Source organism: Tachyglossus aculeatus, chromosome 1 (genome assembly GCF_015852505.1).
Source record: "Tachyglossus aculeatus isolate mTacAcu1 chromosome 1, mTacAcu1.pri, whole genome shotgun sequence".
Lineage (NCBI taxonomy): Eukaryota > Metazoa > Chordata > Mammalia > Monotremata > Tachyglossidae > Tachyglossus > Tachyglossus aculeatus.
Genome location: NC_052066.1, coordinates 142,894,709 through 142,922,460, shown reverse-complemented (window position 1 = coordinate 142,922,460; position 27,752 = coordinate 142,894,709). Strand labels below are relative to the sequence as shown.

General features: G+C 44.7%; 1 protein-coding gene across 5 annotated transcripts; it reads left to right on the top strand.

The window, feature by feature from the left end:
* The first annotated feature begins 858 nt into the window (after nt 1-858).
* On the top strand, nt 859-19,780 carry CDCA4 (cell division cycle associated 4). 5 transcript variants are annotated; one of them, XM_038750803.1, is made up of 3 exons: nt 861-884; nt 9,628-9,716; nt 17,263-19,780. In XM_038750803.1, the coding sequence occupies exons 2-3, from the start codon at nt 9,681-9,683 to the stop codon at nt 18,016-18,018; spliced, it is 792 nt and encodes a 263-aa protein (XP_038606731.1). In that variant the 5' UTR covers nt 861-884; nt 9,628-9,680; the 3' UTR covers nt 18,019-19,780. The 5 variants fall into 5 exon arrangements, with proteins under 5 accessions (XP_038606739.1, XP_038606731.1, XP_038606711.1 ...); XM_038750783.1 differs by lacking the exon at nt 861-884 and adding an exon at nt 9,161-9,377 and having other exon boundaries at nt 9,633-9,716; XM_038750797.1 differs by lacking the exon at nt 861-884 and adding an exon at nt 9,161-9,377.
* Nucleotides 19,781-27,752: the final 7,972 nt, after the last annotated feature.

Below are 27,752 nucleotides of genomic sequence, written 5' to 3'. Positions count from 1 at the left end.
TGAGCCCCCCGTGGGACAGCCTGATCACCTTGTAACCTCCCCGGCGCTTAGAACGGTGCTTTGTATATAGTAAGCACTCAACGCATGCTATTATTATTATATCATTATTATATTATTACTATTATTATTATTATTATTATTATTATTATTATTATTCTCTGTGCCTCAGTTCCCTCATCTGTAAAATGGGGATGAAGACTGTGAGCCCCCCGTGGGACCGCCTGATCACCGTGTAACCTCCCCGGCGCTTAGAACGGTGCTTTGTATATAGTAAGCACTCAACGCATGCTATTATTATTATATCATTATTATATCATTACTATTATTATTATTATTATTATTATTATCATTCTCTGGGCCTCAGTTCCCTCATCTGTAAAATGGGGATGAAGACTGTGAGCCCCCCGTGGGACCGCCTGATCACCTTGTAACCTCCCCGGCCGTAATAATAATAATAACCGTTATAACCAAATGCCGTTATTATTATTATTTTATTATTATTTTATTATTATTTTATTATTATTATTATCGTTGACCCGCTTCGCCTCAGCCCGCGCTCGGCCGCTGAGGGGGCGTGGCTTCCCGCGCGCCGCCCCTCCCCCCTCCGTCCTCGTCGCCCCCTTTTCCCCGCCCTCCGGCCCTGGGCCAATCAGAAGCCGCGCCTGGCGGGTGGGCGGGGCTCCCCGTCGCCATGGCTCCCGTTTGCGGGCGGCGATTGGCGGCGGCGGCGGCTGTCAGTCACCGCGGCGGCCCCGCCCCCCGCCCGCGCTCCGGCCTCCCCGCGCGCCCTGAGGAGCGGGGCCTGAGGAGAAGGACGAGGACGCCCGGCCCGCGAGGAAGAGGAGGAGGAGAAGGAGGAGGAGGAAGAGGAGGAAGAGCAGGAAGTGAGTGTCCCCTCGTCGAGGCCGGGTGAGGGGACAAGCATGGACCCCTCAGTGAGGGAGGGGAGCGGCCAGCGGGCCCCCCGCCGGGGGAGGCGGGAGGCCAGTCTTGCGATTCAAAATGGCTCCCAACCCTCGGCCCGCCCACAGCCAACCCCACAACGCCTAATAGTATTATCATATCATCATCATCATCATCATCAGGGCTTTGGTTAAGCGCTTACTACGTGCCAACCACTGTCCTGAGCGTTGGGGCAGGTACAAGCTGATCAGGTTGGCCCACCTGGGGCTCACAACCTTCACCCCCATTTTACAGATGATGAGGGAACTGAGGCCCAGAGTATAAATACTAATGATGAGGGCATCTGGTAAGTGCTCACTATTTTCTAAGCGTTGGGGTAATAATAGTAATAATGATGGCGTTTATTAAGCGCTTGCTAGCCCACCTGGCCCACCTGGGCCAGCCTTCACCCCCATTTTACAGATGAGGGAACTGAGGCCCAGAGTATAAATACTAATGATGAGGGCATCTGGTAAGTGCTCACTATTTTCTAAGCGTTGGGGTAATAATAGTAATAATGATGGCGTTTATTAAGCGCTTGCTGGCCCACCTGGGCCAGCCTTCACCCCCATTTTACAGATGAGGGAACTGGGGCCCAGAGTATAAATACTAATGATGAGGGCATTTAAGTGCTCACTATTTTCCAAGCACTGTTCTAAGCGCTGGGGTAATAATAATAGTAATAATGATGGCGTTTATTAAGCGCTTACTATGTGCCAAGCACCGTTCTGAGCGCTGGGGCAGGTAGAAGCTGATCAGGTTGGCCCACCTGGGGCTCACAGCCTTCACCCCCATTTTACAGGTGATGAGGGAACTGAGGCCCAGAGTATAAATACTAATGATGAGGGCATCTGTTAAGTGCTCACTGTTTTCTAAGCGTTGGGGTAATAACAGTAGTAATAATGATGGCGGTTATTAAGCGCTTACTATGTGCCAAGCACCGTTCTGAGCACTGGGCCAGATACAAGGTGATCAGGTTGGCCCACCTGGGGCTCACAGCCTGCACCCCCATTTTACAGATGATGAGGGAACTGAGGCCCAGAGGATAAATACTAATGATGAGGGCATTTAAGTGCTCACTATTTTCCAAGCACTGTTCCAAACGCTGGGGTAATAATAATAGTAATAATGATGGCATTTGTTAGGCGCTTACTATGTGCCAAGCACCGTCCTGAGCGCTGGGCCAGGTACAAGCTGATCAGGTTGGCCCACCTGGGGCTCACAGCCTTCACCCCCATTTTACAGATGATGAGGGCACTGAGGCCCAGAGTATAAATACTAATGATGAGGGCATCTGTTAAGTGCTCACTGTTTTCTAAGCGTTGGGGTAATAACAGTAGTAATAATGATGGCGGTTATTAAGCGCTTACTATGTGCCAAGCACCGTTCTGAGCACTGGGCCAGATACAAGGTGATCAGGTTGGCCCACCTGGGGCTCACAGCCTGCACCCCCATTTTACAGATGATGAGGGAACTGAGGCCCAGAGGATAAATAATAATGATGAGGGCATCTGTTAAGTGCTCACTATTTTCTAAGCGTTGGGGTAATAATAGTAGTAATAATAATGGCGGTTATTAAGCGCTTACTATGTGCCAAGCACCATCCTGAGCGCTGGGGCAGATCCAAGGTGATCAGGTTGGCCCACCTGGGGCTCCCAGCCTTCACCCCCATTTTACAGATGAGGGAACTGAGGCCCAGAGTATAAATAATAACGATGAGGGCATTTGTTAAGTGCTCACTATTTTCTAACCGTTGGGGTAATAGTAGTAGTAGTGATGATGGCGTTTACTAAGCGCTTACAATGTGCCAAGCACCGTTCTGAGCACTGGGGCAGATACAAGGTGATCAGGTTGGCCCACCTGGGGCTCACAGCCTTCACCCCCATTTTACAGATGATAAGGGAACTGAGGCCCAGAGTATAAATAATAATGATGAGGGCATCTGTTAAGTGCTCACTATTTTCTAAGCATTGGGGTAATAATAATAATGGCGGTTATTAAGCGCCTACTGCGTGCCAAGCACCGTTCTGAGTGCTGGGCCAGATACAAGCTGATCAGGTTGGCCCACCTGGGGCTCACAGCCTTCACCCCCATTTTGCGGATGAGGGAACTGAGGCCCAGAGTATAAATACTAATGATGAGGGCATCTGTTAAGTGCTCACTATGTTCTAAGCGTTGGGGTAATAATAGTAGTAATAATAATGGCGGTTATTAAGCGCCTACTACGTGCCAAGCACCGTTCTGAGCGCTGGGCCAGATACAAGCTGATCAGGTTGGCCCACCTGGGGCTCACAACCTTCACCCCCATTTTACAGATGATGAGTGAACTGAGGCCCAGAGTATAAATAGTAATGATGAGGGCATCTGTAAAGTGCTCACTGTTTTCTAAGCGTTGGGGTAATAATAGTAATAGTAATGATGGCGTTTATTAAGCGCTTACTATGTGCCTAGCACCGTCCTGAGCGCTGGGCCAGATACAAGCTGATCAGGTTGGCCCACCTGGGGCTCACAGCCTTTACCCCCATTTTACAGATGAGGGAACTGAGGCCCAGAGTATAAATACTAATGATGAGGGCATTTGTTAAGTGCTCACTATTTTCTAAGCGTTGGGGTAATAATAATAGTAGCAATGATGGCATTTATTAAGCGCTTACTACGTGCCAACCACCGTTCTGAGCGCTGGGGCAGATACAAGGTGATCAGGTTGGCCCACCTGGGGCTCACAGCCTTCACCCCCATTTTACAGATGAGGGAACTGCGGCCCAGAGTATAAATACTAATGATGAGGGCATTTAAGTGCTCACTATTTTCCAAGCACTGTTCCAAACGCTGGGGTAATAATAATAGTAATAATGATGGCATTTGTTAGGCGCTTACTATGTGCCAAGCACCGTCCTGAGCGCTGGGCCAGATACAAGGTGATCAGGTTGGCCCACCTGGGGCTCACAGCCTTCACCCCCATTTTACAGATGATGGAACTGGGGCCCAGAGTATAAATACTAATGATGAGGGAATTTATTACGTGCTCACTATTTTCCAAGCACTGCTCTAAGCGCTGGGGTAGTAATAATAATAATAATGGCATTTATTAAGTGCTTACTATGTGCAAAGCATTGTTCTGAGCGCTGGGGCTGATACAAGCTGATCAGGTTGGCTCACCTGGGGCTCACAGCCTTCACCCCCGTTTTACAGATGAGGGAACTGGGGCCCAGAGTATAAATACTAATGATGAGGGAATTTATTACGTGCTCACTATTTTCCAAGCACTGCTGTAAGCGCTGGGGTAGTAATAATAATAATAATGGCATTTATTAAGTGCTTACTATGTGCAAAGCATTGTTCTGAGCGCTGGGGCTGATACAAGCTGATCAGGTTGGCTCACCTGGGGCTCACAGCCTTCACCCCCGTTTTACAGATGAGGGAACTGGGGCCCAGAGTATAAATACTAATGATGAGGGCATTTATTACGTGCTCACTATTTTCCAAGCACTGCTGTAAGCGCTGGGGTAGTAATAATAATAATAATAATGGCATTTATTAAGTGCTTACTATGTGCAAAGCATTGTTCTGAGCACTGGGGCAGATACAAGCTGATACAAGCTGATCAGGTTGGCTCACCTGGGGCTCACAGCCTTCACCCCCATTTTGCAGATGAGGGAACTGAGGCCCAGATTATAAATAATAATGATGAGGGCATTTGTTAAGTTTTCGCTATTTTCCAAGCACTGTTCTAAGCACTGGGGTAATAATAATAATAATAATGGCATTTATTAAGCGCTTGCTATGTGCAAATCACTGTTCTAGGTGCTGGGGAGGTTACAAGGTGATCAGGTTGTCTCACGTGGGGTTCACAATCTTAATCCCCATTTTACAGATGAGGTAACTGAGGCACAGAGAAGTTAAGTGACTTGCTCAAAGTCACACAGTTGACAATTGGCGGAGCTGGGATTTGAACCCATGACCCTCTGACTCCAAAGCCCGGGCTCTTTCCACTGAGCCACGCTGCTTCTCTAAACCTACAAGGTGGTCAGGTAAATACTGCGTGATCAGGTTGGCCCACCTGGGGCTCACAGCCTTCATCCCCATTTTACAGGTGAGGGAACTGAGGCCCTGAGTATGAGTAATAAGAATGATGGCATTTGTTAAGCGCTTACAATGTGCCAAGCACTGTTCTAAGCACTGGGGTAGATACAAGGTCATCAGGTTGACCCACGTGGGGCTCACAGCCTTCATCCCCCATTTTACAACTGAGGCACAGAGAATAATAATAATGATGGCATTTGTTAAGCGCTTACTATGTGCTAAGCGCTGGAGTTGATACAACGTGATCAGGTTGTCCCACTTGGGGCTCACAGTCTTAATCCTCGATTTTACAGATGAGGCAACTGAGGCACAGATAATAAGTAATAATAATGATGGCATTTGTTAAGCGCTTACTATGTGCCAAGCACTATTCTAAGCACTGGGGTAGATATAAGGTCATCAGGCTGTCCCACGTGGGGCTCACAGCCTTCATCCCCATTTTACAGATGAGGTAAATGAGGCATAGTGAAGTGACTTGCCCAGAGTCACACAGCTGACAAGTGGCGAAGCGGGATTAGAACCCACGACCTTCAGACTCCCAACCCCGGGCTCTTTCCACTAAGCCACTCTGCTTCTCTGATCATGATGATGATGATAATGATAATAATAATAATGGTATTTGTTAAGCGCTTACTATGTGCCAAGCATTGTTCTAAGTGCTGGGGTAGATAGGTGATCAGGTTGTCCCACATGGGGCTCACGGTCTTCATCCCCATTTTCCAGATGAGGAAGCAAGAGGCACAGAGAAGTGAAGTGACTTGCCCAAAGTCAAACAGCCAAGTGGCAGTCATTATAATTCATTAATTCATTCATTCAATCAGTCATATTTAGCGCTTACTGTGTGCAGAGCACTGTACTAAGCGCTTGGGAAGTACAAGCCGACAACATAAAGAGACGGTCCGTACCCAGCAACGGGCTCGCAGTCTAGAAGGGGGAGACAGACAACGTATTAACAAAATAAAATAAATAGAATAGAAATAGAGTCGCTTCCTTTCCCTGGGTCTCATCGGAAAAATGGTCTCTGCTAAGCGCTTACTATGTGGCACTGTACGTGGAAAGAGCCCGGGCTTGGGAGTCAGAGGACGTGGGTTCTAATCCAGGCTCCAACCCTTGTCTGCTGTGTGACCTTGGGCAAGTCACTTCACTTCTCTGGGCCTCAGTTCCCTCATCTGTAAAATGGGGATGAAGACTGTGAGCCCCGTGTCAGGCAGGGACTGTGTCCAACTCTATTTGCCCATACCCACCCCAGCGTTTAGTACAGTGCCTGGCACATAGTAAGTGCTTAACAAATACCATTATTATTTTTATTACTTTTATTATTATTATTATTATAAAGGTGCCCCCTTTTCCTGCCGGCCCCTGCCAGCTGGTCCCTGCAGACCCTTCCCCCCTCACCGAGGTGGTCAGGCTACCGAGGCAACGAATTGGGGGTGGGGGGTGTGAGGGAACCCCCCTGGAAGAGACGGGAGGCTGCTTCCCTCCTCATCCTCCCTGGCTCCTCATTCATTCAGGCACAGTCGTATTTATTGAGCGCTTACTGTGTGCAGAGCACTGTACTACGTACTTGGGAGAGTACAATCTAATATTCATTCATTCAATCGTATTTATTGAGCGCTTACTGGGTGCAGAGCAGTGTACTAGGCGCTTGGCAAGTACAATAGAGACAATCCCTACCCAACAACAGGCTAGCAGTCTAGAAGGGGGAGACAGACAACACTTTCCCTCCTCTCCCCTTCTTCCAGTCGTCGAGGAGCAGCATGTGGCCTAGTGGCCCAAGCAGTTACCTGGGAGGCAGAGGACGTGGGTTCTTATTCCATCTCTGCCCGTGGTCCGCTGGGTGACCCTGGGCAAGTCCCTTCACTTCTCTGGGCCTCAGTTCCCTCATCTGTAAAATGGGGATGAAGAATGTGAGCCCCACGTGGGACAACCTGATTACGCTGTGTCCACCCCAGTGCTTAAAACAGTGCTTGGCACATAATAATAATAATAATAATGGTATTTGTGAAGCGCTTAGTATGTGCCAAGCCCTGTTCTAGGCACTGAGATAGATACAGGGTAAGCAGGTTGTCCCACGTGGGGCTCTCAGTCTTAATCCCCATTTTACAGATGAGGTAACTGAGGCACACAGAAGTGAAGTGACTTGCCCAAAGTCACACAGCTGGCAAGTGGCGGAGTCGGGATTAGAACCCACAAACCATGACTCCCAAGCCCGGGCTCTTTCCATTAAGCCACGCTGCTTCTCTTAAGCGCTTAAATCATGAAGTCAGAAGATCATAGGTTCTAATTCTGGCTCCTCCGCTTTGCTGTGCGACTGGGCAAGTCACTTCACTTCTCTGTGCCTCAGTTACCTCATCTGTAAAACGGGGATTGAGACTGTGAGCCCCCCGTATGGGACAGGGACTATGTCTAACTCAGTTTGCTTGTATCCACCCCAGTGCTTACCATAATGCCTGTCCCATAGTAGGCGCTTAACAAATGCCATCATTATTATTGTTCAGAGCTTAGAACAGTGCTTGGCACGTAGTAAACACTTTATAAATACCATTATTATTATTTATCGAGCGCCTACCGCTTGCAGAGCACTCCCCTAAGCGCTTGGGCCGAGTCTGGGGGTTCCTGAAAAGTGCCTGATCTTCTCTGCCTTCTGGTAGGAGACACACCCAGCCTCCAGCGCTTAGAACAGTGCTTGGCACACAGTAAGCACTTAACAAATGCCATCATCATCATCATCATCATCACCGCCGGGCTCAAAAGGATCGCAGAGGCCGCCCCTGCGGCAGAACAACACTTCCCCCCGGTGGAGGAGGAAAACGGACTTCCAGTCGTGGAAACTCCCTTCTTCCAAACCGTTGTAACTCCATCCATCCCGGGTTCGCCGTCGGTGACATTCCCCCGGATCCCTAGGGACCAGGGGGAGTTGGTGGGGAAGAGTCACCCGGGCTCCTTCTCGACATGGAATGACATTAGGGCAGTGGGGGGTTTGGGGGAGGGGGTGGTGTCCCGAGGAAGAAAATGCTAGTGGGTGGAGGGAGAAAGGAGGCTCAAGTTGGCACCTTCAGCTCCTGGGATACGAAGAAAAGCCCCCCTGTCACCCCCAGTAATATTCCTCTATTCTCTAGAAGGAAATGGTACCCCAGGTGTGAACCTCTAAGAGATGAGCATCAGGTCTGTTCACTGATCACAGGAAGCCACCTGTGGCCATGAGGAATTATGTTGAAATCAATCAGTCCTATTTATTGAGCACTTACCACAGGCCGAGCACTGTACTGAACGCGCAGGAGAGTACAACGTACGAGCTGGTTGATATGTTCCCTGGCCACAGCGAGTTTACAGGCTGGAGGAGGATCTCTTTATGCTGTTGGAGCCCGCTATATTCTCTTCCTACTTAAATCGGGCAGTGCGAGGTATCCTAGCATTTCTAACTGATTTAAGAGCATTGTTATAGTGTATTTTCTCAAGCGCTTTGCACATAGTAAGCACTCAATAAATACGATTAACAATGATAATAGCAATGGCATTTCAAAGTGAGTTGAACTTTGAGGGGACACTGGGTAGATGCCAGAGAAGCAGCGTGACTTATTAGAAAGAGCAAGGGCCCAGGAGTCAGAGGACATGGGTTCTCATCCCGGCTCCGCCACTTGTCTTCTGAGTGACCTTGAGCAAGCTGCTTCACTTCTCTGTGCCTCAGTTACCTCGTCTGTAAAATGGGGATTAAGACTGAGCCCCTCATGGGACCACCTGATGACCTTGTATCTACCCCAGCACTTAGAACAGTGCTTGGTGCAGAGTAAGCGCTTAACAGTTACCTTCATTATTATTAGGTTGATGACGCCTTTGAAAAAGCGAAGTTCTGTACTGAACAGATGGACTATCAATAATATTTCCAGTGTGATCTTTTTCATCACATTTTGAGTCAAAGTCAAGAGACTGCTTCTTGAATTAGAGCCTTTTTACAAACTGTCAGTGAATATACCTGTTATGGAAACCAACAATACCTAGTGATACACCTAAACCGGAGCCCTGCGCTTTATTTGCCCACGCAATCCGCCTTGCCCAGGTTAGGACCTGAAGGCTTTAATTATTCATCATGAAATTATACTGCTAAGGTTTCACTCTTAATTTGCATTCCTTGCAGAGTGAGGAGTGGGTAGTGGATGTTTGCATTGGAAAGCTCGAAATTCCTCTTAGTACCATTTAGCCAAATCACCCAGGATGAACTGTGCTTCTTAATGTAGCTACCCTCAAAAAATGGTGTAACCAGTGACACGTCTTACTTTATGGAGAGCCGTGGTCAACCATGGAGCACTTTAGTAAAGGGCATGCCTCCTTGTGGCTTGGTTTCGGCTGACATGGTGAGTGTTCAGTTTGAGTTTTTTAAAGTCATGTGGGTTTTTTTGGTGTGTGTTTATGTGGTGGGGGAGGTGGGGGTTTCTATGTCTTTTTAAGAGGAACATTACTTGAACTTTATGGAATGGTTCTCCCTATCCTGTGGTAGAAAAAAAGTTTACAACCGTTAGTATCGTGTGTGTCTACACTAGGAAGCAAAAAGATTCCACCATCAGTGGTTTTAAAAACCGAGTGCTCTACCTACTTCCCTTTCAGTCTAGTTTAAGCTGACCAGTCCAACGGAGACTGACAACAGGGAGGGAAGTAGGATGTGGGAAGAGGAGGATTCTCACAAGCATTTGTTGGTAAGTAAACTTTGTTTTCGTCGGTCTCCTCCCACCCTTCCCTACAGTTTGCAATGAGTCAGAATACTGATGGTAAGTAGGAAGTTAACCAGAAGAGGGCTTAACCATAAATTTCCTAGAAGCCGCCATGCACAAAACAAGCAACCACAAAGAAGAAACAAGTTCACCCTTGTAGTGTAGAAGCCCAGCCCAGTTACATTGGCAACCTACCCCGATGGTGGGCACAAATAATAATAGTAATAACGGTGTTTGCTAAGTGCTTACTATGTGCCAGGCACTGTATTAAATGCTGGGGTGGATACAAGCAAAACAGCTTGGACACAGTCCCTGTCCCACGTGGGGCTCAGAGTCTCAATCCCCATTTTACAGATTAGGCACAGAGAAGTGAAGTGACTTGCCCAAGGTCACACAGCAGACAAGTGGAGGAGCCCGTGCTTAATCCACTACGCCATGCCGCTTCTCTAAGGCAGATTGGTCCAAACAGTAGTCCATAGATTCATGGGCAGCAGGAGAGAGTGTGAAATTAGAACTCAGGTGTAGCAGAAATCCTTTATAATGGGGATTGGTAAAAATTGCATGCACTTAGAAAATAAGATTTTAAGTCTCATAGGAGATGTTAAGGCAGATTGGTCCAAACAGTAGTCCATAGATTCATGGGCGGCAGGAGAGAGTGTGAAATTAGAACTCAGGTGTAGCAGAAATCCTTTATAATGGGGATTGGTAAAAATTGCATGCACTTAGAAAATAAGATTTTAAGTCTCATAGATGTTTTACTGAGAATCAGCCCCTTACCCCTTCAAGTTTGTGGCATCAATCAATAGTATTTGAGTGACTCCTGAGCTTTATTAAGGAGTTTGGAAGAGTACAATAAAATTAGTAAACATGACAGTCTAGCACGAGACAGTGAAAAATTACAGCCAAAAGATAAAATTGTGTAAAGATCTGTAGATAATGTGTCATGGGAGAGTGTGAGCCCCTGAGTGCTTAGGTGGGGTGGAAGGGCTGTAGTGGCCGTTGAGGATATCAAGTGGAAAGATTAGAAATGAATCGTGGACCCCCCGGAGGAGATGTGATTTCAGACGGGTTTTGAACAGTGGTCCGAAGGATGCGAAGGGGGGAAGGAGCGAGCAAGAGGCCAGTAGCAGAAGAGATGAGAGTAAAGCTTGGGGAGTAGATTAGCGTGAGATGAATGTAGCATGTGAGCTAGGGTCTAGAGGGAGAAGAGGCAATAAATAGGAAAGAGCACCTGGAGTACTTTGAAATTGATATACCGGAATTTCTTGGCAATCACTGGAGGCTTTTGAGGAGTGGGGTGATATGTGCAGAACAATGCATTAGAAAAAAATGATCTTAGGCAGCAGATTGAAGTATGGATTAGCGAGGGGAGAGAGCGGAGGCAGCGAGGTCACCGAGAAGATTGATTGCAGTAGTCAAGCCCGGGATATGATGTACATCAATTCTCCATCTTGGGAATCTTTAAGAAGAATCTGTTTTGTCTGGTTTAGTCGATTTGCTTGCCTGCTGGTAGGCAGGAGGGGATTGAACTCCTAAGGGTCCTTACAGCTCTAGCCTAGGATTCTTTTATTGCTGAAATTAATAACCATTAAAATAGGGTAGATTTCCATTCTCCAGGCTTCGAAGAAAATAGGATCTTCTTTAGTCAGCCTTTCCAAAATGCCTAGCCATGTACTTCCTTAGTGTACAAGAGGAGGTGTTTTTAATCAAATATGACTACAGTTATACCCTCCCTTAAAAACAACTGTCAGGTACAAATAATTTCAAAATCCTGTTTTTCCTAGGTAATATTCACAAAGTATGTCCGGTGTGGCTGCCTTTATTTCACCCAGGAAATTGAGGAACCATGTTTCACTCCTCTTTTGGGACCAGTTGGAATGGTCTCTGTACCCACATGCTGAGTCCAGAAGTCATTTAGTCAGAGCCATGTGAGAGTAGCATTGAAATTTGAATTGAAGGTAGCAAACACAAGCACTCGTGCTTTGATTCATTGAAATCAAAGTCCAGGAACAAAATTTTCAGATATAAGGGTGGAAATAGTTAAGAATTATTTGTACTTCATTTTTGAGAAGCCTTTAAGCATAATGAACTAGTATGTTGAATATTTCATACTATAGTACACATTCCTTAATATGGTTTGTGAAGACCAGAGTAGCAACACTTACTCTTCAGTTCAGTCTTTTGCAGTGCCTTTTTCAGGAATTTAAGGGAGAAAGGTTTACACCAACAAAAATAATTCTCTAAATCTGTTTGGAGCAATCCATTCTGAAATTTTAACAAGTGGCTGTGATTCCCCACCTTGACCGCTCCCTTCTGATCAATACCAGCTTTTAAATAACCTTTTAAGTGCAAAAGCACTGAAAGAGTATTGTGTATGAGAATTCAAGTAAAATCGGGGGTTTTATATCCTGCCAGTCTCCAGGATTCTTTAAGAAGTAATTCCTTGGGTCTTAGCTGCTGCTATTTGGGTAACTTAGACTAAATATGTCCGCTTCCTTTTCCTTTCCCCATCTAAGTGTTATTCAGGTAATTATCACTATGTAGAGGAAGCCTGCAGAGATCTTAATGTGCTTGTAGAATGAGAATTTGTGTTCCCATCCTCAATTTGTAGGTCAGCTAATCAGTAGCTTTTACGACTTAGAAATATGTTGGACTCGTACACCTAGCCAAAAAAAACCCCTACCCAGTGATTCTATACTTTCAACATAAAAAATTGACAGCAACTCTTTAAGAACCTTAATTTTACTCAGACGGATCATTTTTTTTCCTTATTAAGTAATAGTACCATAGTCCTTTCAAATTAGCTTTTGTGAAAGAGGTAGAGGGCCCAACGGGATTGAGGGAATATAAATTTTAAAATGGATAAATTTTCTTTCCACATCAACCATTTTTACATATGAGAGTTATTTTTTTTTCTCAGTTTGGGGACTGACTGTTTTGTATTGCCTTTGTTGAATATTCCCTGAAGAACCGTTTTCTGTCCATCTGATTATTCTGTGTATTTATAGGTCAGAGGTAAGAATCTGGGAGTGAGGAGGCAGTGTGCCAATGATAAACTTTTTGATGACTTTTAAAATGTGGCAGACCAATAATAGAAATTCCAACATACAGTCATAGTATGATTGAGTTATTGTGTTCTTTTATTTTTGAAAAAAGCTAAAAGGAAAATTATTGGCAGGATATATAAATGAGTTGTCAACTAAATTCCATTTCACCACAAATGATGCACATTTCCATGATATTCCTGTTAACAATGCAATGTTTTTGAGTGTAATTCTCATAGAACCCATAGTCACCATAGCAAGATGCTGCTCTGCCAGGAATACACTTTCAAATAGGATGACCAGATCAAGTCCAGTTTATTACCAGATCAAGATCGGTTTCCCCTTTGGAACCAATTGTAGCTATTAAAAATTCATTGTTATTAGTAACTGACTAAGCAATTGCAAACTGATTCCTTTTTATCAGTGGTGATTAGCATGCCTTTTCTTGAATTATTTTTTTGAATTTTGCTAGCTATCTGCTCATTTTTTTTTTGAACCATATTGCCCCACCTTTATTTCCTGTTGAAGGAATTAACAAATGAGTTTTGGATAATGGGAATTTGCAGTATTGCAACTGTCGTATCCCCCTTTTAGACTGTGAGCCCACTGTTGGGTAGGGACTGTCTCTATATGTTGCCAATTTGTACTTCCCAAGCGCTTAGTACAGTGCTCTGTACACAGTAAGCGCTCAATAAATACGATTGATGATGATGATGATCGTATGGTAGGAGGATTGCCCCTATTTTTGCAGGCAAGGGCTTGATTTTATTTAAAGCATTTCTCTGAATTATAAGAAATGTTAATGAGCCTGAAATCTAGAAAGTCTTTTTGGGTGAACATGCCTGGAAGTTTTTCTAGACCCTACCTCATTTACCTTTAACACCATGTTCATGAAGCCCAACTCACCACCACTATCAGTGATGCATTTAATAATAATAATAATGGTGTTTGTTAAGCACTTACTATATGCCAAGCACTGTTCTAAGCACTGGGGGGGATACGAGGTAATCAGATTACACCATGTGGGGCTCACAGTCTTAATCCCCATTTTCCAGATGAGGTACCTGAGGCACAGAGAAGTGAAGTGACTTGCCCAAAGTCACGCAGCTGACAAGTGGCGGAGCCGGGATTAGAATCCACAACTTCCAAGCCCCATGCTCTTTCCACTGAGCCACGCTGCTTAATTCTCCTATAACATGGTGGTTGTGAATTTGCGAAACCCTGCCCTAAGGAACAGTTGTTCTATAATGCCCACCTGTTCATAAGAATAATTGTGATACCAGTTTGGTTCATACTTTGTACGTACATGCTAAGTGCTGAAGTAGATCCATTACAATTAAATGGGGGACAGTAACTGTACACAAGCCTCAGACTGAGGGAGGGAGAACGGCAGTTTGTACTCCAATTTAAAAAAGAGGAAACTCAAGTTCAGGGAAGTGAAATGACTCACCCAAGGTCACAGAGCAGGAAAGGGGCTCTTTCCAGTAGGCCACGCTGCCTGTCTCCTGATGGGGTACACGTACACAAGGCATTTCTTAACGTAGGATGCGGAGCACAACTGGCTTGTGTCGTTGGAAGACTGTTTCTTAATCAGAGCGCTTAGAACAGTGCTTGGCACATAGTAAGCGCTTAACAAATACCATCATTATTATTATTATTAATCACATTCTAGCTAAAGCCCGTATTGAAACCTATCATGGCAAAACTGAATGTATTACTTGAATTTAGGGATAACTCTACTGGGGCGATATTTAGAAACATCTATGAATATCAAATAGTTGGCTGAATAATAATAGTAATGATGGCATTTATTAAGTGCTTACTATGCGCAAAGCACTGGTTTAATCCCCATTTTACAGGTGAGATAACTGAGGCACAGAGAAGCTAAGTGACTTGCCCAAAGTCACACAGCTGCCAATTGGCAGAGCCGGGGTTTGTACCCATGACCTCTGACTCCAAAGCGCATGTTCTTTCCACTGAGCCATGCTGCTTCTCTGAATGTAGTTAGACTTTGGTGTTTCTAGCTGTAGTTGCCTCCTGAGAAAGTGTTTACGTTCTCATGGATCATGTAGACTCCCCTGCTCGAGAACCTTAATGGATAAACTGGGCTTCACTTGGAAAGTTTTCAGAATTCACTGGTTGGATAAAAAATTTAGCTTGCCTATCGAGAGAGTTGAAATGCTGTAGTTTTCCGTGGGTTTTTTTTTTCCAACACCTCTCTGACTTTCAGTTCATCAAGATTTCTCCTCCAACATCCTGTTCATTCAAGAACATAGTTATAAGTATGATGAAATTACCTAATTCTTTGTTTTCAGTATGCGACTAAACAACTTTCGTATCTTTCAAATTCCTCTGGACTGTAAGCAAGTGGGCAGAGAACGAGTCTGTTTATTGTTGCGTTATACTCTCCCAAGTGCTTAGTACAGTGCTCTGCACGTAGTAAGTGCTCAGTAAATGTGAGTGAATGAATCTTAAATTCAATGCAGTTGTGCTGATCATTATTTTAGCTTTTGAAAAAATGTCATTTTCGTTCATGAATAGTGTTTGTATTGTTCAGGACAGGAACATGTCTTTGGTGATGTAGCAGTAATGGCCATGAAACTGAGCAAGGCAATTATTAGGTCCTCCAACCCAGGACTCAGTCTCAGAGCATTGGTAAGAGGATCGAGTGTCTCCTCTATGCAAACCATTGCACCAAGCATGTAGGAGAGTACAAGAGAGGTCTAAGACATGACCCCTGCCCACAAGGAGTTTAGAGTAGAGCAGGGGAGACAGGCATAAAATAGTTTAACAAATGAAAGTGCTCAGATAGTGGCGTGTGTAAATCAAATTTTATAAAATTGTGATGAGAAGTTGTGAACAGAAAAGAGGAGACAGTGGGGAGAATGTTCTGAAGGAATATTGTGAGGCTTACTCTCACTGACATTCAACCTTAACTACTAGGGAAATTCCTTCTAACATCCTGGACTTGTCCCCTAGTAACCGTTATAGACCTCTTGTCCTTGTCTTATTCACCTTCCCGCCCCTGAATCGAGTAGAGTTCACATTTTATTTGATTTCTGGATAGAGGTAGAAAGCATGTAGTTTGAGCCAGAAGCTCTGATAACGAAGAGATTATCTTAATGAAGACCTGACAGTAGCCGAGGATTGTGCCCAAGAAGTATGCAGGTTTACACATTTTCTTTTGAGCTCATTAAACCATTAAGGGAATATGCCTTGGGTAATTTAAGCCAGCAGTGATGGGAGATAATGCTGTTAACTTCCTCACATTGTATTGTTAAAAGTAGTTAAACATTACAGCCCGTGGATAAGTCTTCAAAATTCAGTGTATATTTGGTTTGGCCAAATCTTTTAAGCTGTGAAGGCTTTAATAGAAAACTCCTTTGTACTGATCTACATTTTTTTTTAAATTAATGTGTCTAGTACTTGTAAAACAAAACGCCATGCTTCTTCTCAAGGCCGTGGTCCTTTAGGGGGAGATTGAGAAATGGGTTTTCATTTAGCCTTAATTTGTGTAATGGTGGTAAGCATGTATTGGACACTCACTTGACACGGGGCACTGTACTAGGCGTTCAGAAAGATGAATAATGAAGTGGCACAAAACCTGCCCACAGAGAGTTTGCGCTCTAATGGGGATAAAGAATGATATGACATCTTCAGAACTGCTGGGAAGACATTAGCTATCATTCATTTAAGACAATGATTTGCTTTATATGTTTTCTTGCAAAGAAGTCAACTGGGATTTCTCTGCACCTCTGGGAAATGATAGGATTTAGATATTGAACATTTGCTTTGTGTTTTACCCATCAAGAAGTAATTTTGCCAATCACCGATCATTTGTGGAAGTCTGAAAATTTCGGCCTGGTCTGTTCTATATAAAAACATATCTGTGCCTAAAACCTTTTTTTTGTTGTTGTTTCAGCCATCTAGCCTGGAAGAGTGACTTTTAGGTTTGCCTGTATAAAAATCCCACCCTAAACTAATTTTTAAAAATGTGAATGTGGGGATGAGGGGTAAGCTCATTTAATTTAGAGGTAAACTGAGAAGCAAAAAAAAAAAAGTATCTTTCCTCAACCCTTCAGCAGCCTCTTGGCTGGGAGTTCAACCTAACATCTTTTTCATTCCTTGGTCCTCTCTCAGCTCTTTTCAGATCCAAAATATGAGGCACGCTGGGAAGTAACAGCAGTTACTATTGTACGCCAGACACCCCCAGCTATTGGCCTGGGATTTTTAAGTTTTTTCCATTGACCCTTATTAATTAGCCCATTTGTGTCCAGTACAGACAATTGTACTTCAGCGTAGAGTCACCCCACGGTACCCTCCATTTGGATCAAGGCTCGATTCAAGCGAATTGAATTGAGGAACTGGTAATACACCCTTTTTTCTGGTGGTACTCTGAAAAAATGGGAGCTCCTGAACGTTTTTCAAGCCTCTCATTTTCCAGGCTATTCAGTTATGCTAAATAACTTCTCATTTGGTTTCAACAGGACAAAATGTTTGCCAGAGGAACAAAGAGAAAATGTTTTGACGGCGAAGATGACGTTGAAGGAACCCTGGCTGGTTTTAAAACTCTTCCCTCCTACAATCTCCAGCGGCAGTCCCTTTTAGATATGTCTCTGGTTAAGCTTCAACTGTGCCACATGCTAGTTGAACCTAACCTCTGTCGCTCAGTCCTCATAGCCAATACCGTGCGACAAATTCAGGAAGAAATGACCCAGGATGGGACGTGGCAGATGATAAATGCCCAGAGTACAGGACAACCTTCACTTGACCGCCTGGTATCTACGGATATCCTTTGTCGTTCAACAAAAGAGCAAGGTGAAGGGAAACTCGTTCCGGGTTACGGTAGCTTCACGAAAGACTTTGAAGACATCCAGTCACACGATATTATTTCAGAAATTTCAACAGTTACGTCCATCCAAGCCGCGAGAAACCCTCCAAGCAACGTATGGGAAATGGAGAGCCCTCAGGAAAACCGAGGAAACTTTCAGAAGTCATTAGATCAAATATTTGAGACCTTGGAAAACAAAACACAGAATTGTGTGGAAGACTTGTTTTCTGATGTTGATAATTCTTACTATGATCTCGACACTGTGTTAACAGGAATGATGAGCAACACCAAAATGGGACACTGTGATGTACTAGAGAGCTTTTCTTCGCCACCAACTACCAATTCCAACTCTAACTGTAAATCCGACCTGAACGAGCTCGACCATATCGTGGAGATCCTTGTCGAGTCTTGAAATGGTCAAATTCAGGGCATCCCTCTTTCAGAGAAGTAGAGAACCGAGAACCCAAAACTTTAGTTTGCTATCAAATGTATTTGTAATCTCCATAAAACTGATAAAGCACTTCATTTTGCGAACTAGTGTTAATCTCTAAAATCGATGTGCGACTAGCGCATCAAGAATTTTGGTTTGTACATTGCGATGACAGTACATGCTGTAGCAATTTGTTGCAGGGTCTTGAATCTTCCAAGTTTGGACTTCCTTCATTACCTACCTGTTCATCATCATCATCAATCGTATTTATTGAGCGCTTACTATGTGCAGAGCACTGTACTAAGCGCTTGGGAAGTACAAATTGGCAACATATAGAGACCTGTTCTCCCTGTTCCACTCCTCAAGGCAATGGTCCTGGAGGGAGAGCTTGGAAAATGGGTTTTCATTCAGCCCTGATTTCTGGACTCCCTTTTCTAATCTCCAGAATACTTGGAACATCACCCCACATCCCCTTCTCCACCCTTCCCTTCTCTCCATCCCTCCATTTCAGCGGCAGTCACCACAGCATTGCAACAAACAGCCCACCACTTCATTAGCTTAGTTACGGGCTCATTTTTGTTCGTCAGTTCCGTATGTTTCTTGGCAATATTTCGTCTTTAAAATATATTTTTAAAACGTTTTATACTTTTATCGGTGTGTTAGATTTTTCCAGCTATTTTCCTAAAAGTATATTTTTCCTATGAACATCAACTGCTACTTTGGTAATTTTTATAGCGTAAACATGTGCAGTTGATGCATTTCTTTTTTAAGATTTTGAAGAAGGGAATTTTTTTTTACAGTGAGCTACGAAAAGTAGCTCAGTAAAGAGTATAAACTGAAAATATACAACTTGATACTTTAAAATGTAAAAGCTGTTTTCATGTTATTACATTTTATAGAGTAGTGCTTAATTACGAAGTTGGGCATTGCGTAGGTATGCTTTTTATACTTGAGCATTATTGGAGAAATTGATCATAGTAGATGCAATTGCTTCTGTTAAACAAGCCATGTTTTTGTTAACATCAAATATAAATTATGTAGGGTTTTATTTATGTATATTTATATGTAAATGTCATCAAGTGAATTGTTTATCATTTAAGTCTACGGTCAAATATTTGTTTATATGGGGAAAATGATCTTGCACTAATTTACATAAAGTGTTATTGGGGGGGCCTTGAAATCCCTTGAACAGAATGTTCTGATATATCTTGTCTAAATTAGTGTCCTTCACTCCTGTCGAGATTGTCCGTACAGCTGATCTTCCTCTAAAAAACGTTGTGATTTTGCTTAGGCTGATGTCGCCATTTAACTAAGAAATTACACATTCGTTGTAGAGTGTGCTTATCCAACAGATCTGATTTATAGGAACATTTTTGGAAAGGGTTAGTATAAATGTGCCGTAGTTTTATTTTTAAAATTAAATTGCACGCTAGAAATTAACCGGTCCCAGTTGGCCCACAGCCGCCCTTCAGATGTTTGAAATAACTAACTAAATCGCCTAAGAGATGGACTAGCAGTGGCAGAAGAGATTTGAGAAATGGAGTGCAGATCACTGAGATGTTGGCTTTTCTTTGAGTTTGATTTGAGCACGATAAGGGACCATTTCTTTGTCTGTCCCTCTTAGTACATAGCCCTCTCGCCACTTGGTTCAGAGCTGTTTTGGAAAATCAGCGGGCCTGAGAGTCAGAGTCCCTGGGTTCTAATCCCAGCTCTGCGACTTGCCTGCTTGGACAAGTCACTTAATTTCTGGGCCTCGAGTTTCCTCATCTATAAAATTAAATACCCGTTCTCCCTCTCCCCGACACTGTGAGCCCCATATGGGACCGGGACTATATCTGACTCGATTACCTTATATCTGTCCCGGCACCTAGCACGGTATCTGGCACATAGTAAGTGCTTAACAAATACCATTATTTATTATTGTTAGTATTATTATCAAAAATTAACTTCTCCAGTTCTCTGTACTCAAAGCGGCTAGTGTACGCGTGTATGTGCGTTTTGATTTGAGTACTTGAAAGAAATGGGAGCGTGAAGTAGGCACGGTTGAACAAAATTAGAACAGGTATGTTCAGTTCCTGGGTCCCTCAGCATTTTCCGATTGAGGCAGTTGAATGTACGTCCAGTTTGGGCCAAACATGTTTTGGTCTTTCATTACACAGAACATTGAAAGTGGTCCCCTGTGCCTTAAAACTGGGGGTGAGGTAGCCCTTGCCTGCCAGCCGCAGAAATGCAGTATTAGATTCCAAAGAGTAATTTCTTCCATACTTTAGCTAAGTGCATGGCATCTTTTTTTAATTTTTTTAAACGCAGCGTAGAATAGAATTCAGGAGCTATCCTGGTGAAGAATGGAAAGCTTATGTGGTAACAGGACTCGCGGTCCTAGCGAGTCAGATGTAAAAATCTCAGATTTTTAGAAAATATTCTGATAAATTCTGAAGTGTAGAGGAAGCAGATCATTTTAGGGAGAAAAGACATTTTGGTTTTTGTTGGGTTTTTTTTTTTTTTTTGGTCTGGGGCTATAAACTATCTTCGGTACCATGTCTGTAGTTCCATTCTGTAATTTGTGGAATATCATGAGTTCACAAATGGTTTACTTTATATGAGCATAGTCTTTCATGTATTGTGTCATGGAAGAGAGCATCAGTTGTGTACAATTTGTAAGGTGGCTCTAAGGGTTTAGAGTCAAAATGAAGCAATACTTTGCTTTTAGGGAGCTTTTCATTACCTTTTTTTTTTTATTTTACTTTTACCTGTCCATTCTAACCATAGTTGGTAAAGTTGGTACTGTCGATATTGCTTTCGTTTTAAAGTAAAGTTGCATAAAGGAATTTTGACCTGTATGTTTCCTAGTTATTTCATGTAATTGTAGTGCAACACCTCTACTGCTGTTGCCAGCCTTCAGGATTGGTTCATCTTCCCAAACTTCCAGGACTTTTTGTTCCCCGTTCAGCTTTTGGGTGGTGCGGCGGAATCCGACTCATTTGTAATAAGTTCCCTACTGTTTGAACTGTCGTGCCGGTCAAAGCAAACCGATTTAGTGAACAGGTGACTTATCACCTAGTAAGGTAAATGAGGTCATTTTAAATTGCAATGGTGTCTTCCCTTTGGTGCTTCATCTTGCTTCCAAAGGCTATTTTGCATTTATTCATTCACTTTCAGGAAATGTAACTTTAGCCATGAATTCAGAGCAACTGAAACCTTGGATTATTCATTTTGGAAGGGTTGTTGGACTATATTTTGTGTTTCTGTATCGTCTGGTGTTAGGCCCATTCAAGGCTAAAGTTGCGGGGAAGTGCTTTCTATATGACAGGCCATCCCTAAGAAGTTCATTCGTTCGTATTTATTGAGCGCTTACTTTGTGCAGAGCACTGTACTAAGCACTTGGGAAAGTACATTACAGCAATGCTTCACACACAGTAAGTGCTTAACAAATGTCATCGTTATAATTATTATTAACAATAAACGGTAACAATCCCTGTCCACAACGAGCTCACAGTAGGGCGGCCCAATAGATATCTGAGAATTATGAAATTTCCCTTTTTCAAAAAGTTGCAAACCTTGCTGGTGGTGGGTTTTGTATTTTCCTGTAGCCAAGACTATCTTAATTTTATGTCAGGGGACTTGGTAAGCATGGTCGGTGGCTTGTAGTCCCATATTTTGGGGTAGACCGTCGATTTTTATTGAGCACTTTGTGCAGAGCACTTTACTAAGCACTTGGTACAACAGAGATGGTAGAAGCATTCCTTACCCGGAGTGAACTTACAGTCTAAGGGAGGGGAGACAGACATTAATAGAAATAATTTATATTATGCATAGTTAAGGATTTTCTCTGACCCTCTGCCCTGGAATTCTGGTTTAAACTTTGTAGAGGAAACCATGTAATCAGCATCAATTAAAAAAAACACACTGCCGAAAAGATCGTTTGGACTTCCAAGATCTGGGCATCCAGAAATACCCACTACAATTGTTTCCTGAAAGCTGTGTCTTAAATTGAACTGTAAATCGAAGCTTTCTCATACGAAGAATGTGAAAAGGGGGGACTGGTACATGGGAACATGAACAATATAGTGATATAAAAGTTAAAATACTGATTCAGAGAGATACAATGATAGCTAGCCGAATGCGTGGGAAGTAAAATGGATATGTTTAGTAACATATTAAGTAACGTATTAAGTAAGTAACATAGTAAGCGCTTAACAAATGCCATTATTATTATATGTTTACCTGGTGATGTCTGCCATGTGAGCGGGTAATCCTGTTCCTTGCCTTATGCTTATCAAAGTGTTTCCTCCCCAGTGCTTGGCACATAGTAAGCGCTTAATAAATACCATTATTATTATTATTTCTCCAACCCATGATGGCTTTAAAAATGGCTTCCTCTTGGGTGCCAAAGCTAGCACAATAAAGGAGGTTCGGGTAGTAAACGTCAAAACCAGAAGCAGCGAGGTCTAGTGGATTAGTCAGAAGACCTGCCTCTGCTACCTGTCGTGTGAACTTGGGCAAGTCACTAAACTTCTCTGGGCCTCAGTTTCTTCATCTTTAAAATGGGGGTTCAATACCCGTTCACCCTCCTATTTGTAATGTGAGCCCCGTGTGGGACCTGTTGATCTTGTAGTGCTCTGCACACAGTAAGCGCTCAGTAAATACGATTGAATGAATGAATGTAGTCATAATAATTGTGATATTTAAGTGCTTACTATGTGCCAAGCACTGTTCTAAACACTGGAGTATAGATACCAATAATAATGATGGCATTTGTTAAGCGCTTACTATGTGCCAAGCGCTGTTCTAAACGCTGGGGGGGATACACGGGCATCAGGTTGTCCCACATGGGGCTCACAGTCATCCCCATTTTACAGATGAGGGAACTGAGGCCCAGAGAAGTGAAGTGACTTGCCCAAAGTCACCCAGCTGACAAGTGGTGGAGCCGGGATTTGAACCCATGACCTCTGACTCCCAAGCCCGGGCTCTTTCCACAGAGCCACGCTGCTTCTCTAGAAATCGGTCCCTGTCCTAGGTGGGACTCACAGTCTTCATCCCCATTTTACAGATGGGGGAACTGAGGCCCAGAGAAGTGAAGTGACTTGCCCGGAAGTGACTTGCCCGTCAGGCACGTAACAGAGCCAGGTCTAGAACTCAGGTCCGACTCCCAGGCCCGTGCTCTTCCCACTGGACCATCCTGCTTCCGTGTTGCTTGTGTCTATAATAATAATGATGGCATTTATTTAGCGCTTACTATGTGCAAAGCACTGTCGCAGTGCGTGGCACACAGTAAGCACTTAACAATACCACAATTATTATTGTAAAACTGAAAAGGCAAGTCCAGAAAGTGAGCTCCCCAAAATCTCCCCTGCCCCCTTCCAACACTTTCTCTGCGCCCCCCACGCACCTTTCTTCATCTCTCCCATCTTTCTTTTTCTTTCTTTCTTTCCTTCTTTCCTTCTTTCCTTCTTTCCTTCTTTCTTTCCTTCTTTCTTTCTTTCTTTCTCTCTCTCTCTTTCTTTCTTTCTTTTTCTTTCTTTCTTTCTTTCTATCGTATTTATTGAGTGCTTATCTTTCCCAGCAGTATCTTGAGGAGATCTGCCTTCTCTCCAAATTCATTCATTCATATTTATTGAGCGTTTACTGTGTGCAGAGCTCTTGGAAAGTACAATCCACCCCCTCCACCTGTGTATCCGACCCCATCCCTTTGAACCTTATCAATCAATCGTATTTATTGAGCGCTGACTGTGTGCAGAGCACTGTAATAAGCGCTTCGGAAGTACAAGTTGGCAACATATAGAGATGGTCCCTACCCAACAGTGGGCTCACAGTCTAGAAGACTTATCAAGCCACTTGCCCCCTCCCTGACTGCCATCTTCAATAATAATAATAATGACATTTATTAAGCGCTTACTATGTGCAAAGCACTGTCCTAAGTGCTGGGGAGGTTACAAGGTGATCAGATTGTCCCACGGGGGGCTCACAGTCTTAATCCCCATTTTATAGATGAGGTAACTGAGGCCCAGAGAAGTGAAGTGACTTGCCCAAAGTCACACAGCTGACAATTGGCGGAACTGGGATTTGAACTCATGACCTCTGACTCCAGAACCCGGGCTCTTTCCACGAAGCCACGATAATTCAACTGTTTGCTGTCCAATGGCTTCTTCCCCACTTGCTTTAAACATGCTCGTCTCCTCTATCCTAAAAAAAAAAAAGCCTTTTCTTGACCCCACAGCTCCCTCCAGTTATTGCCCCATCTCATTCGTTCATTCCGTCATATTTATTGAGCGCTTACTGTGTGCAGAGCACTGTACTAAGCGCTTGGGAAGTACAAGTTGGCAACATAATAGAGACGGTCCCTACCCGACAACGGGCTCACAGTCAAGAAGGGGGAGACAGACAAAACAAGTAGCATCAATAGCATCAAAATAGATAAATAGAATTATAGTTGGATACAAATCATTAATAAAATAGAGTAGTAAATATAATAATGATGGTATTAAGCGCTTAGCATGTGCAAAGCACTGTTCTAAGCGCTGGATGGGGGATACAAGGTGATCAGGTTGTCCCATGGGGGGCTCACAGTCTTCATCCCCATTTTACAGATAATAATAATGACGGCATTTGTTAAGCACTTACTATGTGCGAAGCACTGTTCTAAGCGCTGGGGGTGTGTGCAAGGTGATCAGGCTGTCCCACGGGGGGCTCACAGTCTTCATCCCCATTTTACAGATAATAATAATGGCATTTGTTAAGCACTTACTATGTGCGAAGCACTGTTCTAAGCGCTGGGAGGGGGGATACAAGGTGATCAGGCTGTCCCACGTGGGGCTCACAGTCTTCATCCCCATTTTACAGGTGGGTAACTGAGGCCCAGAGAAGTTAAGTAACTCGCCCAAAGTCACACAGCTAAGTGGTGGAGCCAAGATGTACAATTTGTCCAATATGTACAAATATACACAAGTGCTGTGGGGCGGGGAAGGGGATAGAGCAGAGGGAGGGAGTCGGGGTGATGGGGAGGAGGAGCAGGGGAAAAAATGGGGGGCTCAGTGTGGGAAGGCCTCCTGGAGGAGGTGAGCTCTCAGTAGGGCTTTGAAGGGAGGAGGAGAGCTAGTTTGGTGGATGTGTGGAGGGAGGGCATTCCGGGCCAGACGTGGACTCTGTCCAACCTTGTATCTACTCCAGCACTTAGTACAGTGCCTGGAACACAGCAAGCGCTTTGAGCGTTTACTGTGTGCAGCGCACTGTACTAAACGCTTGGGAGAGTACAATAATTAAGCCCCTTATTACCCTTCTGCATCAACTACGCTCTTGGCCGTGTCCCCCTTAAGCACTTTCAATCAGTCAATCAATCGTATTTATTGAGCGCTTACTGTGTGCAGAGCACTGGACTAAGCACTTGGGAAGTACAAGTTGGCAACGTATAGAGACAGTCCCTACCCAACAGTGGGCTCACAGTCTGGAAGGGGGAGACAGAGAACAAAACCAAACATACTAACAAAATAAAATAAATAGAATAGATATGTACAGGTAAAATAAATAGAGTAATAAATATGTACAGACATATATCCATATATACAGGTGCTGTGGGGAAGGGAAGGAGGTAAGATGGGGGGGATGGAGAGGGAGGCGAGGGGGAGAGGAAGGAAGGGGCTCAGTGTGGGAAGGCCTCCTGGAGGAGGTGAGCTCTCAGTAGGGCTTTGAAGGGAGGAAGAGAGCTAGCTTGGCGGATGGGCAGAGGGAGGGCATTCCAGGCCCGGGGGAGGACGTGGGCCGGGGGTCGATGGCGGGACAGGCGAGAGCGAGGTACGCTGAGGAGATTAGCGGTGGAGGAGCGGAGGGTGCGGGCTGGGCAGTAGAAGGAGAGAAGGGAGGTGAGGTAGGAGGGGGCCAGGGGATGGACAGCCTTGAAGCCCAGGGGGAGGAGTTTCTGCCTGATGTGCAGATTGATTGGTAGCCACTGGAGATTTTTGATACCCTTTGATACACTTTGATACTCTCCCCGGCTGCAGGGCACGGCACTTACTTCCCGATCCTGTAGCTATAATTCTATTTGTTCCCACGACTTTGTCACCTGTCCACATGTTTTGTTTTGTTGTCTGTCTCCCCCTTCTAGACTGTGAGCCCGTTGTTGGGTAGGGACAGTCTCTATCTTTTGCCAACTTGTACTTCCCAAGTGCTTAGTCCAGTGCTCTGCACTAGTGCTCAATAAATACAATTGAATGAATGAATAGGGCAATAAACAGATACATTCCCTGCCCACAATGAGCTTACAGTCTAGAGGTGATCATCATTCATCTGCGGCAGCCATCTTGAGTTGTTTTTACGGGGATCTTCTGCCACCCTGCAGTTCCATTTTACCTCTCGTCAGTCAGACAATCAATCAATCGTATTTATTGCGTATTTATTAATCAATCGTATAGGAATTCTGCCTAGAATTCCTCAACAACAACTCTCTCCTCAACCCCCTCCAGTCTGGCTTCCGTCCCCTTCACTCCACGGAAACTGCCCTCTCAAAGGTCACCAATGACCTCCTGCTTGCCAAATCCAACGGCTCATACTCTGTCCTAATCCTCCTCGACCTCTCAGCTGCCTTTGACACTGCGGACCACCCCCTTCTCCTCAACACGCTATCTGACCTTGGCTTCACAGACTCCGTCCTCTCCTGGTTCTCCTCTTATCTCTCCGGTCGTTCTTTCTCAGTCTCTTTTGCAGGCTCCTCCTCCCCCTGCCATCCTCTTACTGTGGGGGTTCCCCAAGGTTCAGTGCTTGGTCCCCTTCTGTTCTCGATCTACACTCACTCCCTTGGTGACCTCATTCGCTCCCACGGCTTCAACTATCATCTGTACACTGATGACACCCAGATCTCCATCTCTGCCCCAGCTCTCTCCCCCTCTCTCCAGGTTCGCATCTCCTCCTGCCTTCAGGACATCTCCACCTGGATGTCTGCCCGCCACCTAAAGCTCATCATGTCGAAGACTGAACTCCTTGTCTTCCCTCCCAAACCTTGCCCTCTCCCTGACTTCCCCATCTCTGTTGACGGCACTACCATCCTTCCCGTCTCACAAGCCTGCAACCTTGGTGTCATCCTCGATTCCGCTCTCTCGTTCACCCCTCACATCCAAGCCGTCACCAAAACCTGCCGGTCTCAGCTCCGCAACATTGCCAAGATCCGCCCTTTCCTCTCCATCCAAACCGCTACCCTGCTCGTTCAAGCTCTCATCCTATCCCGTCTGGACTACTGCACCAGCCTTCTCTCTGATCTCCCATCCTCGTGTCTCTCTCCACTTCAATCCATACTTCACGCTGCTGCCCGGATCGTCTTTGTGCAGAAACGCTCTGGGCATGTTACTCCCCTCCTCAAAAATCTCCAGTGGCTACCGATCAATCTGCGCATCAGGCAGAAACTCCTCCCCCTGGGCTTCAAGGCTGTCCATCCCCTCGCCCCCTCCTACCTCACCTCCCTTCTCTCCTTCTACTGCCCAGCCCGCACCCTCCGCTCCTCCACCGCTAATCTCCTCAGCGTACCTCACTCTCGCCTGTCCCGCCATCGACCCCCGGCCCACGTCCTCCCCCGGGCCTGGAATGCCCTCCCTCTGCCCATCCGCCAAGCTAGCTCTCTTCCTCCCTTCAAAGCCCTGCTGAGAGCTCACCTCCTCCAGGAGGCCTTCCCACACTGAGCCCCTTCCTTCCTCTCCCCCTCGCCTCCCTCTCCATCCCCCCCCATCTTACCT

Bases quoted from the DNA above. Each gene is read 5' to 3' on its own strand.
- CDCA4 (XM_038750783.1), top strand. From the start codon at position 9,303: ATGGAGAGCCGTGGTCAACCATGGAGCACTTTAGTAAAGGGCATGCCT. The intron at 9,378-9,632 runs GTGAGTGTTCAG...CTTTCAGTCTAG, and splicing joins GCTTGGTTTCGGCTGACATG to TTTAAGCTGACCAGTCCAAC. The intron at 9,717-17,262 runs GTAAGTAAACTT...TGGTTTCAACAG, and splicing joins ATTCTCACAAGCATTTGTTG to GACAAAATGTTTGCCAGAGG.